Genomic DNA, 15,838 nt, shown 5'->3' with positions numbered 1-15,838 from the left:
ACTGATCTTAAACCTAACACTAGTAATCACCTTGCATTTAAGTGGCATTTTATAATTTACACATCACTTAAAAAAAAAAAAACTAAGTATAGACAGAGCAGGTATCATTAAGCTCATTTTATAAATAATCAAATCACAGGGCAAGTTAAATGACTTTCACAAGTAGTAAGTGGCAAAGCTACAATACTTACAACTACACCTACAAACTTTCACAACTTTTCCTCAGAGCTCTTATACTAAAATCTTGGGTCAGGATTGGTGTAGCATTTTTAAAGTATTTAGTTCATTAAATTAACAAGATACCACTTCCTTTCTTATAAAAGTAGGCATAACATGACTTAGCTTAAGGGTTGTTCTGAAGAGTAAATAAAATAATGTATAAAAAGCACATAACACAATGCCTAACACAAATGCTAGGCTCCCTGTCACCATTCACCATGATAAGACTCTCATCCAGACTTGATAATCTCAACCCTCATAGCACAGAGCATCACTTGAAATGATAAACTTCAAACAGTTAGCACAGGCGAAATTTATTTCTATGGTAGAAGCATTTATTTCAGTTATAGAAAAATAACACTATTTCAAAGTCAAGGTAACTAAGCAGAACTATATTTTTTCTTTGTATACCTATATTCAAATATCACATATGGTTTCAAGGCGTTCTTAAATTAACAAGGAACAAATGCAAAATCAAGGTAGAATCTGTGAACAGAAGAGATGTATTAAAGCTACATAAAAGCCCTGGAAATCAGGAAATACAAAGTGATCTCGTGCAGTGATTCTTAACTTTAGTGTGCATTAAAATCACCTGGACTGTGGGAAAAGCACCTTCCAGAGACTGAGGGCAAATCATCAAGTTAAGCAAGCCCTTGGTTTCAGAATAAATGCCAAAGGGACTGAAGATATAAACCTTGCTCCTCAGGGAGGGGCAAAGATAAAAACACACCACAATATATGAGATCAGTCATTTATTCACTGTGTGACTTCTCTGAGCCTTAGATTCAGAAATAATATTAGATACTACTCTCAAGAATTATTCTATAGATTAGGTCAGATAGTACTTCCCTAATTCATAACACACAACTACTATCATTATTTCATCATCATCATCTGATTCAACAGACTTTCTTTCTTCACCCTCACTTCTACTCCCAAACAGCTATTACTTATTATAAAAACCAAATTCACTGAGTTCAAGCTCATGTATTACTGGTACCATTTTTATATTGGTATCATTTTTACTAGCTTCAACCATTCATCTTCATTAAAATTTCAGCACATGGTTGAAATGATAATTTTTCTATCTAAATTGAGAAAAGGGATTCAAAGAAAGGGAACTAAAGCTTAAAAGATGTGTTGCTTCTAAAACATCAATAGCTAGTTGAATCAACTGCTTTTCAAAATGACCCATTTTAGACAAACTCTGATGTTCCTTATACTGTTTATTCAGTTCTGAATCTTGGTTTATAGATGGAAACACGAGAATAAAATACCTATAATCTTCATCACTTCCTATAATCTATATACTACACAGTAATGTTTCATAGTTAAAGTTTTTGGTCATTTAAGTAACTACCCACATAAACATCTGAGGTTTTAATATTCTGAAACTATAACACAAAGCTATAGAGGTGCACAGTCAGGCTAAGATAGGGTTCCTCACCCTTAGCAATACTGACATTTTGGGTTAAATAATTCTTTTGTGGTGGTGGTGAGGGGGGAGGGTCATCCTGTGCATTGCAGGATGCAGGCATCCCCGGCTTCTATCCATTACATGCCAGTAGCAAACCACCCCAGTTCCCAGTTTTGACAACCAAAAATGTCTCCAAACATTGCCAAATGACTTGTGGGGGCAAAAATTACTCCCAGTTGAGAACCACTGAGCTAGAATTTTACATAGATATAATTGTAATCTCTGAGTGCACAGATTATACAAGCTCTATGTAACTTTACTAATTTAAATACAGCACAATAGTTTCTGCTAGACTGTTTATGCTAGGGCACATAGTTTTTATATAATACACTACTTAAGCATATAGTTACCAACATATAACTATCTTTTTCCTATTGAAAACACTGACAGTAAATGGGGGGGAAAACATAGCTAATCCTGCAACCATTTTCATATTACCCGATATAGAGAAAATCCTATGGTTTACAAAAATTTGCCAAATGCAGACCTAGATAAATCACTGCAAATGTCCTTCTTTCTGAATTCGAAGTCTCTCCTTTTCTACTTGTAAGCGTTCCTTTTCAATCTGTAGCTTCTCTGATTCAAATTTCAAAAACTGCAGCCTATCTTTTTCTAGTTGCAAGCGTTCTCTCTCAAGTTTTAACTTCTCTGTTTCTATGTCCTGCGGCTGAAGTATGGACTTCTCTCCTTGACCAAGTTCATTCTCCAAAGATGGCTTCTCTGAGTTGACTATCTGCAACCTCAACTTCTCTCTCTCAATCTGTAGCCGCTCCTTCTCCAGCTGAAGCCGCTCATGCTCCATGTCTAAATGCCGTAGCCTCTCTTTCTCAATCTGCAGGCGTTCCTTTTCTACCTGCAGTCTTTCAGCCTCGATATCCAGCCTTCGTTTTTCCAGTTCTAGTTTCTGTTTTTCTATGCTTACAAGCAAATGGGGCTCATCATATGCAGACTTCGATGGTGTCGAGTTTAGAGTAAAAAACTCATCAATGTGGGGGAAATCAGGAAGTTCATTTTCCCTCCTGGAATCTGGGATGACTGATGACAGTATTTCTTCCTCCTCCTCAATCTCAAACTAAAAAGAGAAAAGCAATTTTCAGTATTATTTCTGTGTCACGGTTGTTAATTTATCTAAATAGTTCTCAAAAGCTTTTTGTATTGTTTGAGGACATAAAACCATTTACTTTGAATTTTGAATAATATTTACAGTGAATTATCTTATGTCACTAATATTTATAATCGAGAAGTATATTTAGGTGAGAAGAGATTAATGCTATAAAGAAAAAATGGAATGACTTGGTTATGTGCTATTCTTAAGTTAGCTTGAAAATCTGGGAACTTCTTAACTTCTCCTGGACTATAATAAACTCCCACATGAGAACTGAAGAAAATAAATTTAAAACAGGGCTCACAGGCTAATACTCACTTCAGGACTCTGGGGATCTCTTTCTTCCTCTTCCACTTTGACTTCAGTTAAGGATCCACCTGCATCCCTGAAATCTGCCACATTTTGCCATTCAAAATTTGTATCATTTCGGAATCCAATCTTTTCATCTATCTCTTCAGTAAGAGAGTCATCTAAATCGGATGTGGGTAGGGGAAACCCCGAACCAACCAGTTTAATGTTCGCCTTCATCCTCTTTCTCTTCATAAGCGCTCGCCAGTCGAGATACCTTCTTTTCACTTCTGTCCCTGTCCTCTGTTCTCCTTCTCCCACGGCATTCACACACTGCGCAATTTCCTCCCAAGCCATTCGTTTCATCACATTAATTGTTGTATTGAGTTGCTTGGAAAAAATGACTTCTTTCCTTTTTGTAATTTCTTTCAAAAGGGTCTGAGTTTCTTGAACACTAAAATTGCTTTTTCTCTTCCTTTTCAATTGCTTCATTTTTCTAACTTAAATGCAGTTTTACTGTAAGAGATGTGAAAAGAATTTGAGGAACGCTACAAAGTACAAAAATCAAGGAGAATCCCTTGTTGGCACTTTGTTTAAATCAGAGTTTTCTGTTCATTAGTAGCACAGGCAGGCTGGATAATTCCTAAAGAGAAAAAGGTAAAAATCAATTAATCCACAACTTCTGCAGGGTATCTCAACCCAATAAGCTCCATACATAATCTTCAAAAAAACACCTCTAAATATAGCTCAAAACTGCCTACATTTCTGTCTCTGCCAGCACCACCATAATCTAAGATGCCATTTTCTCTCACCTGGGCCGCTGTAATGGTTCCTAACTGCCAGCATTCAATCTTGACCTACTTCCTACTTCTCTAGTTCCCTCTCCCACTCTGCTCTCCTACCCCAACATGGGCCTTTCAGTCACCAATTGTAGTCTGGCTCTTTCCCTGTTCAGGGCATTTGTACATGCTGTTCCCTCTGCCTAGGAAATGGATTCACCCTTCTTGGGCTACTTAATTCTTCCTCATGCTTCAGCTCCCAGATTAGACACCTGTTTCTCAGCGAAGCCTTTCTCAACAAGTCAAATTACTCTAACAGAAGCTATGACTACAAAACTTCCTTCCTTTTCCTTGTCTAAATATGACACTTGTGCTAAACATATAGCCAAGAGCCCTTCTCTTCGCTATTTCACTAGAAGTTTCATGAAGGCAGCAAGGTTTCTGCTCATCATCTCCCCAGAGCCTAGTAGTTTCTGGCATATGGCAGGCACAGCATAAATAATTTTTTAATGAATGAATTAGTCGATTTGCCAGATAACCACTAGTTTGAAATATCAAAAAGAAAAATAACTTCAGACTCTGCAGACTAATTTTAGAGGGTCATTGAAAGGCTAGGCTATAAAATCAATAAAATTCAGACAAGTTAAGACAATGTAATCTGATCATGAAATGACAACTATTAATATTTTACTACTTCTGAAATTAAAACTCATTTTTAGGTTAAACCTACATGTAAATCCTCAGCTTGGAATAAAATTTCCTAAAACAATGAAAATATTGTAAGGATATAACAGAATTAAAAGAGTAAGGTAAAAGTGGCAAGGATTTTCCTCAGCCACTCCATCTAATTAATCAGTAAAAGAAAAAGATCACCAATTAAAACAGGGAAAAACAAAACCAAACCAAAGAAAACCAAACCAGTTAATTCTTAAACGCTGTGGAGACCAAAGCACATTTCATGGTTCTGCCCTTCAGTGCTCACCATATCCTCACCCTCCCCCAAACCAAATACATAAACAAAAGCTCCTACTACCAAACAAAATAAGGCTGGATGCTATATTGGTTTCTAATTAATGCTTTTAATTATTTCTCTTTCTTTGAAGAACTTACTCAGTACTTCATAATGTCCTGGGCCATTTTAATAGCACAGTTGAAAATCATGATATAGGTAAGTAACTGTACTTGGAGTCTCTATGAAATAAATTTTAACATAGTAATGTGGCAAAATTTTAAAATAAATTCTGAATGGGAAAGATCTTCTTGTTAACATTTCTTTCAGATGGATGCAAGGCAGAACGTTTCTCTATTATCCAAAAACTCATGGTACCATAGAACCTGAAACTTGTGAGAAAGGTAAAATTTTCAGGCCTGCCCCAGACCAATTGAATCAGAAACTCTGGGAGTGAGGCCTACTAATCTATGTTTCAGTAAGCCCTCCAGATGATTCTAACACATGCTAAAATTTGAGAACCACTGTGCTAGACCCACAGAAGGTAGACAAATGCTTAACACACCCGATTCTCGCACACTTTGATTTCAAGTCTTAAAAGAGTGCATCTGATTGGCAGAATCTAAAGCACATCCAAAATCCTCATTGTAATGGAGCTGGGAAATATGGTTTTTCTGTTATCTAGCCTTGCATTATAGGAAAATACACTAGGAAGTTGGAAAAGACGTTCAATGAGTCTTTTCCTCTGAAAAGAGATTTTAAAAGTAGGTAATGGGGGAGAATGGCTCAGAAGGGGATATATACAGAAACCATGTTTTCTGATTTCAAATTCACTCACTGATCACGATGATAGAACTTACTTTTCCTCCCCTATGCAATGAGAGGGCAGGATGATATTGCTAAGGTCCCTTCTAGCTCTATCATTGTATGATAATCAACATTTCCTATCGATACGAAGAAAAATACCAAATATTCATTGAGTTTCACATTCTGTCATTTAATCCTCCCCAGAGCACTGAGGTATCAGCATTTCTATTTATAAAGAATCAGAGAAGTTAAATAATTTACACAGTACACAATTAGTTTAAATGACAGAACTTATATCAAGGTTCTCTTATGACACATCTTCCACTTTATTAGTAGCTTGTGAAAGCTAAGCTTTAGCAATGTACTGCTTAGATTAAGTTTTGAGGTGTCTTAGAATTTCAAAAACAGCAGATTCTTATCTGAAAGATTCTTATGTGAAAGGTTTAGATAAAGTTCTGTAAGTAGGCAGAAAAACACTTCAAAGGTTTAACCAATTACTATCTTTTCTTTAATACCTTAATATCAGCCAATTTAACGTTTTTATTAGTGTGAAAAATATTTCCCTAATTGGTATTTCAAATGGTATCTTCCACTGAAGTAAAAACAATGGAGTAAAGCTAACTAAATTTAATTGAAAAATGAACAAATCTTTTTTATCATTGTTTGAGCCTTTTATTTTTGGGACTTAAACGTGGATGCAAATTCCTTATTTCTAAACTCTAAAAAAAGGTGTTTTTTATTATGATTTCACTATTTTTTTTGCAATTTTTCCTTTTCCAGTTCCCAGTAATCTTTATTCAGTTGACTCTGTATGTATCTAGTAACATTACCAAAAATATGTCCATCACTACATCTTTTTGTTTATAATCACTCATGTGGCATAATCATCTCCTGAACTAAAAATTCAAAGGAGCGGAAAATGAACTCTTAAGAAATCATTGTTTCACACATCCACAAAAAGGCCAAAGCATGCAACAACAAAGACTGCACGAAACCATTTCTAAAGCAGACTTCCAAAATTTCCCAATATTTAATAAGAAAACTGAAATCCACTAATTTGTAATTATAATCAGTGGCAGCACTTTTGACTCTGTTGTAGGCAAATATTGCCCTTATAGTCATATATAAGCCTCTTGTCACTAGAATATAAGCAAATGTACTCATAAATTAAAACATCACCAAAAGAAGCAGTATAGTACAGTGGCTATGAGCACAAATTCTGTAGTCAGATTGCCTGGGTTAGAATCGTGGCTCTGCCACTTTCGAGCTGTGTAGTCTTAGTGGCTTTAACTATCTGCAAGTTCGTTTGTAATGTAATAATGTTACTTCATAGAGATACTGTAAGGATTAAAGGACTTAGTAAAATATGGAGAATAGTTTCTGGTACTCACTAAATAAGTTTGCTATTATTGCATCAAAAGCAAAATCTTGAAATAATTTTGACAAAGGAAACAGAAAGGTCATAATAATACTGATATTGTTCTAGTTCTTAGGTCAAGTGGTAGATCTGTGGGTCTTTATTATTAGGCTTCAAAACATATATGCTATATTAAGTGTGTGTTAGGGCCTGCTGGTATGAACTGGCAAAAGTCAACTGTGTACTTCGCTTTCCAATTCCACATTAAAAGATGCCATGTTAGGAGCTAGAAATTGGCCAAGGTGGCAGTATTTATACCATGGAAAGGGATAAATGTTACAAACTAGAATTTATTTTGTTGAATGGTCAGGGAGCTAGCTGGTTTACTTATAGCTATATTATTTTTGCATATTTCAAATATTACCTATTCAAACATTACCTAATAAAAATTTTAAAAATGAAATATTTTAACATCTATATCCAAGCCAGTTCAGTGAGCATTCTTGAATACTTGTAATTTTAGAGAAGCATATTTAATTAGCACTCTAGCCTAACATTCCTTATGACTGGGTAACTATTCAGCTTTCTTCCAGAGACTGAAGAATACACTTAAGGTACAATATTTATAAGCCGCTTAAGAAGTAAAGCTGAAACAAAAGAAAAAATAAACAATTTGGACCACATTGAATTAAAAAGGTTTTGTACAGCAAAGGAAACCATTAACAAAACAAAAAGACAATCGACTGAATGGGAGAAGATATTCCCTTATGATACATATGATAAGAAGTTAATATCCAAAATATATAAAGAACTCATAAACTCAACAACAAAAAACAATTCAATTAAAAATGGGCAGAAGATCTGAACAGATATTTCTCCAAAGAGGAAATACAGATGGCCGACAGACAAAAAAATGCTCAAAGTCACTAATCATCAGAAAAATGCAAATTAAAACCACAATGAGATATCACTTCACATCTGTCAGAATGGTTACCATCAAAAAATCAAAGAACAAGCGTTGGCGAGGATGTGGAGAAAAAGAAACCCTCATATACTGTTGGTGGGATTGCAAATTAGTAGAGCTGCTATGGAAAACAGTCTGGAGGATTCTCAAAAAATTAAAAATGGATATACCTTTTGACCCAGCAATTGTACTTCTGGGTACTTATCCAAAGAAAAGCAAAACAATACTTTGTACAGATCTATGCATCCCTATGTTCATGGCTGCACAATTTACAATAATAGCCAAGATATGGAAGCAACCTAAATGCCCACCAAGAGATGACTGGATAAAGGAGTTGAGGTTCATATGTACAATGGAAGATAACTCAGCCATTAAAAAAAAAAAAATGAAATCCTACCATTTGCAATGACATGGATGGACCTAGAGGTTATTATGCTGGGTCAAATAAATCAGACAAAGATAAATACCATATGATTTCAATTTATATGCGGAATCTAAGGAACAAAAAAAACCAAACTAATCAAAAACAAACTCACAAATATACAGAGGAAAATCTGGTGATGGCCAGAGGGGAGGGAAGTTGGGGAGCTAGGAGAATGGGGTGAAGGGTTAAAGAAGTACAAATCAGTTGTTGACAGATGGTCATGGAGATGGGAAGCATGGCATAAGGCATGCAGTTAGCATTAATGTAATGGCTAGGTGGAGAGCCAGAGCAGAGAAAGAGCAATTAGGAGGATTGTTTTATAAACTATATAAATGTTTAACCAATGTACTATATACTTGAAACTAATAATATATTTTTTTAAAAAATGACAAAAAAACGAAGAGAAGCAAATAGATTTATATATAATTAAACCAGCCCAAAAGACTTCTTCTTAGTACCTATGTTGCAGTATACTTCAAGGAATTACAGAAGTCAAGACTTGGCCTTTTCATTTTTCTACCATTTGCTCCATCACTATGAAGATCTGAGACATATGCAGCTAACCTGCTCAAAAGGCATTATGTTCAATACGGAACACTGTGCCTAACAAATATGAGGTAAGAATAAAATTTAAAGTAAGAAATCAATTGAAGGATAAGAAAGAGAGAAGTAAAAAAAAAAAAACAAAAAAACAAAAAAAACAAACTCAAGAAGTAAGCTAGTAACACTGGAACTTCTACAGGCAAAGTATATGTTTAAAAGAAAACGTCAGCTCAAGTCAATATAGGCAAGAAGTAGTTTATGAGATTGAGTGAAGTCTTTAGATAAACTACCCAACCTATAGTACAAACGGCTAACAAGTGACACAATCTGAAAAGAAAATGTTAAGTAAGCAGGTTATGTTGCTACTTAGGCAGTATGGCCAACGATGAGCAGGTTATAAGACATTTTCAAAATAGAATCAGCAGGTTAGTTGTTCTTAAAAATAAAACAGAGAATTAAGGTTATATCGAATTTCATATCGAATTAAATACTTACCATGTATTAAAAATGACTTTTTGTTTCCAAAAGATATAAAATGTCCCAGCTCATTTAAATAGTTCTTTGAACCATTTAAAAAGCACTATCATATTTTTAAGGCAAAAGCACGGCAAAAATACAAATATTCATCAATAGGGATTGGATGTATAAACTATACTATAGCCATATAATGGAATATATGTGATGAATGCCATATTAGAGTATGAATATGGCTAAGTGTAACATTATTCCTGTGTAGATACTAAAGTTAATGCAAGCCAACAAAATCAGAAAGGGAAATGTGTATGTATGTCTATGTGTGTGGTCACACTCACAGCAGCTCAATTTTCAACTTAGGAACATGTGTAGACAGAATATGCTCTGCTCTAAAATAGGTTTACTCTCTGTCCACCACCAATCACCAGCTCTAGGGATCACATAAACAATCATTTCTGTCTCAGTCATAGAGCTGTTTGTTAGCTCAGAGAACATTTGTTTTATTTTACTTTGAAGTGATTAACATTATGTTAAAAATACTAATATGAGATTTTTATTATAGAAAAATAAATTTTTCTAAGTCCGATAAACCAAATACCCACAAATCTGTTGACTTAAAAAAAAAAAGCAAAGTGCACATATATGGTTAGAAAAAGGTACAAAACAGTGAAAATCTCTCTCGACCACCAATGTAACATTTTTTCAGATATTTTCCAGAAAATTATACATTTATAAGAGCACATATGTATCTATAAACACACATTATGCATTACATATATTATATGAATATTCTATTCATAATCATTAACCAAAAGAGCAATGACTATTGAAAATGTTGAGGTGTAAAAGTATAAAAAGGAGAATTAGTTAAAAACTGAAAAATGAGATGTATAAGAGTGACTCTACAGGACAAATAAAGAGACAAAGCAGGAATTATGAATGTAAAAACTTATCGGCTTCTATAATAAAAATAACAGACGAGATGAAAAAAATTAAGAAATTGGAAAAAATTCTGAAGATACTGCTACCGCAGTGTCTCTCAAACTTTGTGTATGACTTGCGCGGAGTTCCTCTCAAAATGAGGTTCTAATTCAGTAGGTCTCAAGAGGGGCCAGTGATTCTATACAACTGACAAACTCTCAAATGATGCTGATGCTGCTGGTCCTTGAGCTACACCTTCAGGAGCAATAGTTTAGGCTAGTGTAGCACTGTCCAACAGAAATATGTGACCTGCACATGTAAGTTAAAATTTTTCTGGTAGCCACAGTAAAGCAAAAATGAAACAAAAAAAGTGGAATTAATGTTAATATATTTAACCCTATATAGTTAATGTATTATCATTTCAATACATAATCAATATAAAAATTATTAATGAGGAAGCTCCCATTCTTGTTGTTAACACTATCTCTTTGAATCCACCATGTATCTTACAGTTAGGGCACATCTCATTTTGTATTAGACACATTTCAAGAACTCAATAGCAGGTCTATAGCGCATCAAAGTCACCAGAGAGCTTTATAAATATAACCATTCTATAACCATTCCCCATCTCTGACCAATTAAAACAATCTTTGAAACAGAACCAATAGAACCAGGCGTGCGCGTGCACACACACACACACATAACTATGTGAGGTGATAGATGTGTTCATTATCTCGACCTTGGTAATCATTCCACAATGTGTTACGTATATCAAATTATCATTGCTGTACAATTTAAATATATACAATTATATTTGTTAATTCTTCAAAGCTAATAAACCCTCTCTAGGTGATTCTCATTTGCAGCCAGGATCGAGAATCTCCCTGCTAAAAAATCAGGGTTAAAAGCTTACTTGCTCGAATGTGTAGAGTGAGGCAAGGTGGAGTGCAAGTGCTATAGCTAGCTACTAAGGAATTTTCCTTCAGAGATCATTAAGGAAAGGCCTCATCTGCCACGAAAGACTAACAACATAGACAAAACTGGTCTCTTCCTAGAAAAATATGCCCAGTAGAATGTCAGATGCAACAAGAATATGTCTAATTGTAAAGACCAACTCATATTCCTATTTATTGGAAACACATCAAAGGAATACAAACTAAGTCAATTTGCACTTAAGAATCTGACTGCTCTCTTTAGAGAACCAAACTTCCTTCTAAATAGAATGTCTTTAGATGCCTCCTTATATCTTTATTAAAGAATTAGGAGAATATATCAGAAACAACTATTAGATTGAGTAATTAAGACACATTGCTTCATTCAATATGTTTTGAGTGCTTAAAACCTTCCAAAGCTTCTTTTACACGTAGGAGGTAAATTTTCTCTCCCTACTTTTCCTCTCCCTTCTACTCTCCCTATTCCAAACCCTATCTGAGCCCCACCTCCACATCCACCTTTGCCAGTCTTATCTGTCCCCTCCAAAACCAATCACAAATCCCCAACCTACTTTCCCAACTCACCCTCTCCAACACAAGTGGGCCCAGAGACACACATAGTACCCATCATTTTGAAATTCCTCTAAATGCTAATTAGCACTGTCCAATAAAAATATAACAAGCCATATCTATAGTTTTAAATCCTCCAGCAGCCACATTAAAAAAGAGAACAGGTAAAAATTATGACGCTCTATTTAACCTAATATATCAGAATATTATCATTTCAATACATAATCAATATAAAAAGTAACTGATACCTTATATTCTTTTTTTGTACTAAGTCTTCAATTCCAGTGGGTATGTTCCAGTACATTTTATAGCTCAGTTTGGACTAGCCACACGAGTGGTTATTAGCTACTGTATTAAACAGCAGGGTTCTAGCTTTCATGATCCCTGCCTTAGGACAATCATACATGCATTCCTTTAGCCCATTCCCCCAACTTTCATGATCTCTGCTCTTTCGTCTGGTCAATGACTACTCATCTTCAGCACTTCAATGTCTGTTCTAGGACGCCTTCACTGTTCCCAGTTACCTAAATTCGATGTCTTTGAGACATGCTTCTGCTATCAAGCTATATTATAATCACTTATTTTACATAAGAAGCAATAAGAGATCAAAGATTAATAAATTACTCCTATCAAATAATGTATAACCAAGTAAAACCAGTAAAACACATATGCATAAAAAATTTACATGAAAAATTAGACTGGAGACTGTAAATTTAAAGTTGTGAATATGAACTATGTAGGCTTGTATATTAATTCTACCACTTTACTGGCTCTGTGACCTAAAGCAAATACTTAACCTTTCAAAATCATTACCTCATCTGTAAATGGGAAATATACAGTAGATTAATAATCATGTTTTGAGGATTAAATGATATCATCCAGTAAAGAACCTTACAATGCCTAAGATCTAGTAAGCTCTTAATAAATATCAGCTATTATCTATTTCCTAGTAGTGTCTGGACACAGTAAGTGAATATTTCTTTACTAGAGAAATAATGCAAATATATGACGAGTGCAACACGAGCAGTACTAACAAAATACCCTGGGTGCTCAGAAGGAGAAATCTTTGGTGGGATCAAGGAAGGCTGAGAGAAGGAATTATTAGTATTTGATTTGGATCTTATAAAACAAATAGACTAATGAGGGTCAGTAATAAAGGGGAGAAACTAGGTTGGGGCCAAATGTCAGCAAATTAATGTTGGCTTAGTAAGACCCTATACTTTGCTAGAAAACTTACTGCAAGAGACAAAAATTTATCTACAAAAGTTCACATATTTCTGAAATTCAAGCAGGTTACCTTTAAATGGAGGCAATGTTACTGTAATAATATACAAACTATAATAATATATAACGTAAGTATATAATAAAATATCAAGTAATGACTGCAGTTGTCAAGAGAATCCTAATTTATGCGGATATCCACCATTAGAATTTGTTGCTCTTAGAATACGAGATCAATTTAGTAATTGGATGTGGTAAATTTATTGGCACATGGCAGAAATAACAGCCCTTTTAAAATATGCCTGAATCAACATATTTTTAAAATTTTGGCAGCAGGTTATTTTCATGTCCTATATTTTCCCAACAATCTGTAACTCTATCTTTGAAAAGTGATCCCTTTGCCCCTGACTGTTCTATGTTAAACTGATAAACTATTTCATAGACAAAATACACTTTAACACACATTTTTAACCTCACCGAAATTGGTATCAGGATGTATCTTAGATTTCAAGTCAGTTATGGCTAAATTGTGTAAAAATATTTGACATCTTCTGATTAATACAAGGAAATATCAAAATCAATGCACCTTGAGTTGAAATTTGGTAGCTATGCTTGCAGGAATAGAAGCTATGTTTCCAGGAATTTTCTTTTCTGTCCTCTCCTTTACATTTTGATACTCATATCGACAGAGCTTGGGTTTTATGACATCCATTACCAAATAATTTACTGAAATATTTATTGAGCTCCTACTATGTGCCAGGCACATATTCTTGGTGTTAGGGATATAACACGTTATAAAATGTGATAAGATAACATTTTATATGTCAAATATTATCCCTTTTATATTGGTTTTCTTCTCTATCTTTATAGAAGGAATTCAGTAGTTATAACCTCTAAAAATCTTCCATGCCCGATCAGAGAGAACAGCCATTTTCCTGAAATTACAATCATTCTTTACTGGTTGGAAGTTGGTATGATAACTAGTTCACTTACGTAATCCTTGTGAAGATGATGTACCGCCAACGGCATATTATAACTGGGCAATTTTTTTCAAGGACTAACACTTGAAAATGAAGTTCCTAAATATTGCGTGGTAAACAGAATTAAGAGGTCTGAGGAAAATTAGGCAGTAAATTCTCGGTCCAAAAGAATTTTTAGGTAAATTCATTAGACTATTCAAGAAGAAAAGCATGACAATATCTGCAAAGCTCCTCCACCCCTTAACCCAATCCTCTTTAAAGTGTGTACCTCAACCCGCTCCCGTGTTCTTACAGAAAATTTACTTCCATGTCTAATAAGATGCTCTTCTCTAAAACTTGTGGTACGTAAAAAAGAAAAGTTTACTTAGGGTCGTCAGTTATCAGATTAATAAAGTACTCAACTCCCTCCCTGCCGCTTCCTTTGGGACCACCCTGTCATAGCTCCTGGGAAGACTCGAAGAAGACTGAATTCCCGGGAGGCCTCCCAGGAGCAGGGGGCGCGCACCAGACTCGGTCACAACGCAGCGGCTGCACCTGGTGGGAGACGCGGCAACCTGAAAGGAGGTTCCCCTCTCTGGATACTAAATCAGAGTTCCGACTAGGTGCCCAGAAACTTCCGCTGCCTTGTTTCAGAGGTCTGGGCCCGCCCACCCTCCCGGGTCCGGCGGCAGCCGCCGCGACTGGTACTTCTCTCAAGCGTCGTGGTCCCGCTACGCTGCAGAGCCAGGGCCAGAGCCAGCAGCGTGAGGCCAGTCACCTGCCGCTGACCCCGTCGGGACCCCCCGCTGCGAGGGCACCCACCGTCAGCAGAGACGCCGCTTCCCTGGCCGCCTCCTTCTGGACTGAACCGCACACCTGCGACCCGGCTGCACCTCCACCCCGTCGCCTCCAAGGGGAGGTAAGGAAAAAAGATGCTTCATTGATCCCCTCCCACCTACTTTGCCCGCCTCCCCTCCTGCTACCCATTGGCTAGTGCGGCTGCCACTCGTTCTATGCGGCTCGCCCATTGGCCCTGAGGGTATTGCCATTCTGGCTGACGGCCCGCCCCAGGTCTGGCCTCACAATGGGATTCGAGTCCCAAACCGGTTCCGGGTTAGTGCCCTTGAATACCGCCTCCTTATGATTTGCGGCCTCCCGCTCTGCTCTGTCTTTGGCGCCCAGCTGTGTCAATCAAGTGGGCTTTAGAAAAGAATTGGCCTCTAGCGATCAGCCTACTGCGCTGTTCCGCCTGATTGGGACACTGGCGTTCTATCTCCAAACTCTACACTTGTCCCTGACCTTCACCTTTTAAAAGGGCGAAGAGGAAGTAGGACCCTTACATTTCCCCAGCTAGTTCCTTGCCCAGCGTCTCTTCCGCACAACTAAGTGCAACCTATTTTGGCCTCAGCTATTTTTCTGAGACTGCTCTTGCCAAAGGTCACTGGTAATTTCCTTATGGCTAAATCTAGGCGTCACTTCTCAGTCCCTATATTACTTGACTCCTCAAAAAGCATTTGACTTGTTCACTGTTCCTTCATTGTTTTCCGTAACGTGCTTCTAGTTTTCCTTCATCTCGATCGTTTCTGTCCTTCATTTCTGTCCCCCTTTTCAGTTACCTCTTTCGCTGTCATCGCTAGTTCTTGTGTTACTAATGGGCCTGTCTTCCCATTGCCTTTGTTTGGGCCTCTACTGAGATCCTGAATTTTATCAGTAGCCTCCTAACTGGGCTCTTAGTTTCTTGTTAGCCTGACTGTAGTCCATTTTTCATACTGTAGTCAAGACGGGTTGCTTAAAGTTCTTTAATGGAATCATACTATTGATAAACTGCTGAGTCTATACAAGAGAGTGT

At 36.3% G+C, this 15,838-nt stretch overlaps 1 protein-coding gene across 1 annotated transcript; it reads right to left on the bottom strand.

Moving 5' to 3' along the window:
• Window positions 1-514: 514 nt before the first annotated feature.
• MSANTD4 (Myb/SANT DNA binding domain containing 4 with coiled-coils) lies at window positions 515-14,929 on the bottom strand. The gene is made up of 3 exons (XM_016159703.2): window positions 14,812-14,929; window positions 3,120-3,732; window positions 515-2,768 (listed from the first exon to the last, which is right to left on the bottom strand). The coding sequence occupies exons 2-3, from the start codon at window positions 3,579-3,581 to the stop codon at window positions 2,193-2,195; spliced, it is 1,038 nt and encodes a 345-aa protein (XP_016015189.1). The 5' UTR covers window positions 3,582-3,732; window positions 14,812-14,929; the 3' UTR covers window positions 515-2,192.
• Window positions 14,930-15,838: the final 909 nt, after the last annotated feature.

This window comes from Rousettus aegyptiacus, unplaced genomic scaffold (assembly GCF_014176215.1).
Source record: "Rousettus aegyptiacus isolate mRouAeg1 unplaced genomic scaffold, mRouAeg1.p scaffold_m13_p_5, whole genome shotgun sequence".
In the NCBI taxonomy this organism is placed as follows: domain Eukaryota; kingdom Metazoa; phylum Chordata; class Mammalia; order Chiroptera; family Pteropodidae; genus Rousettus; species Rousettus aegyptiacus.
This window is presented reverse-complemented; position numbering and strand designations above follow the sequence as displayed.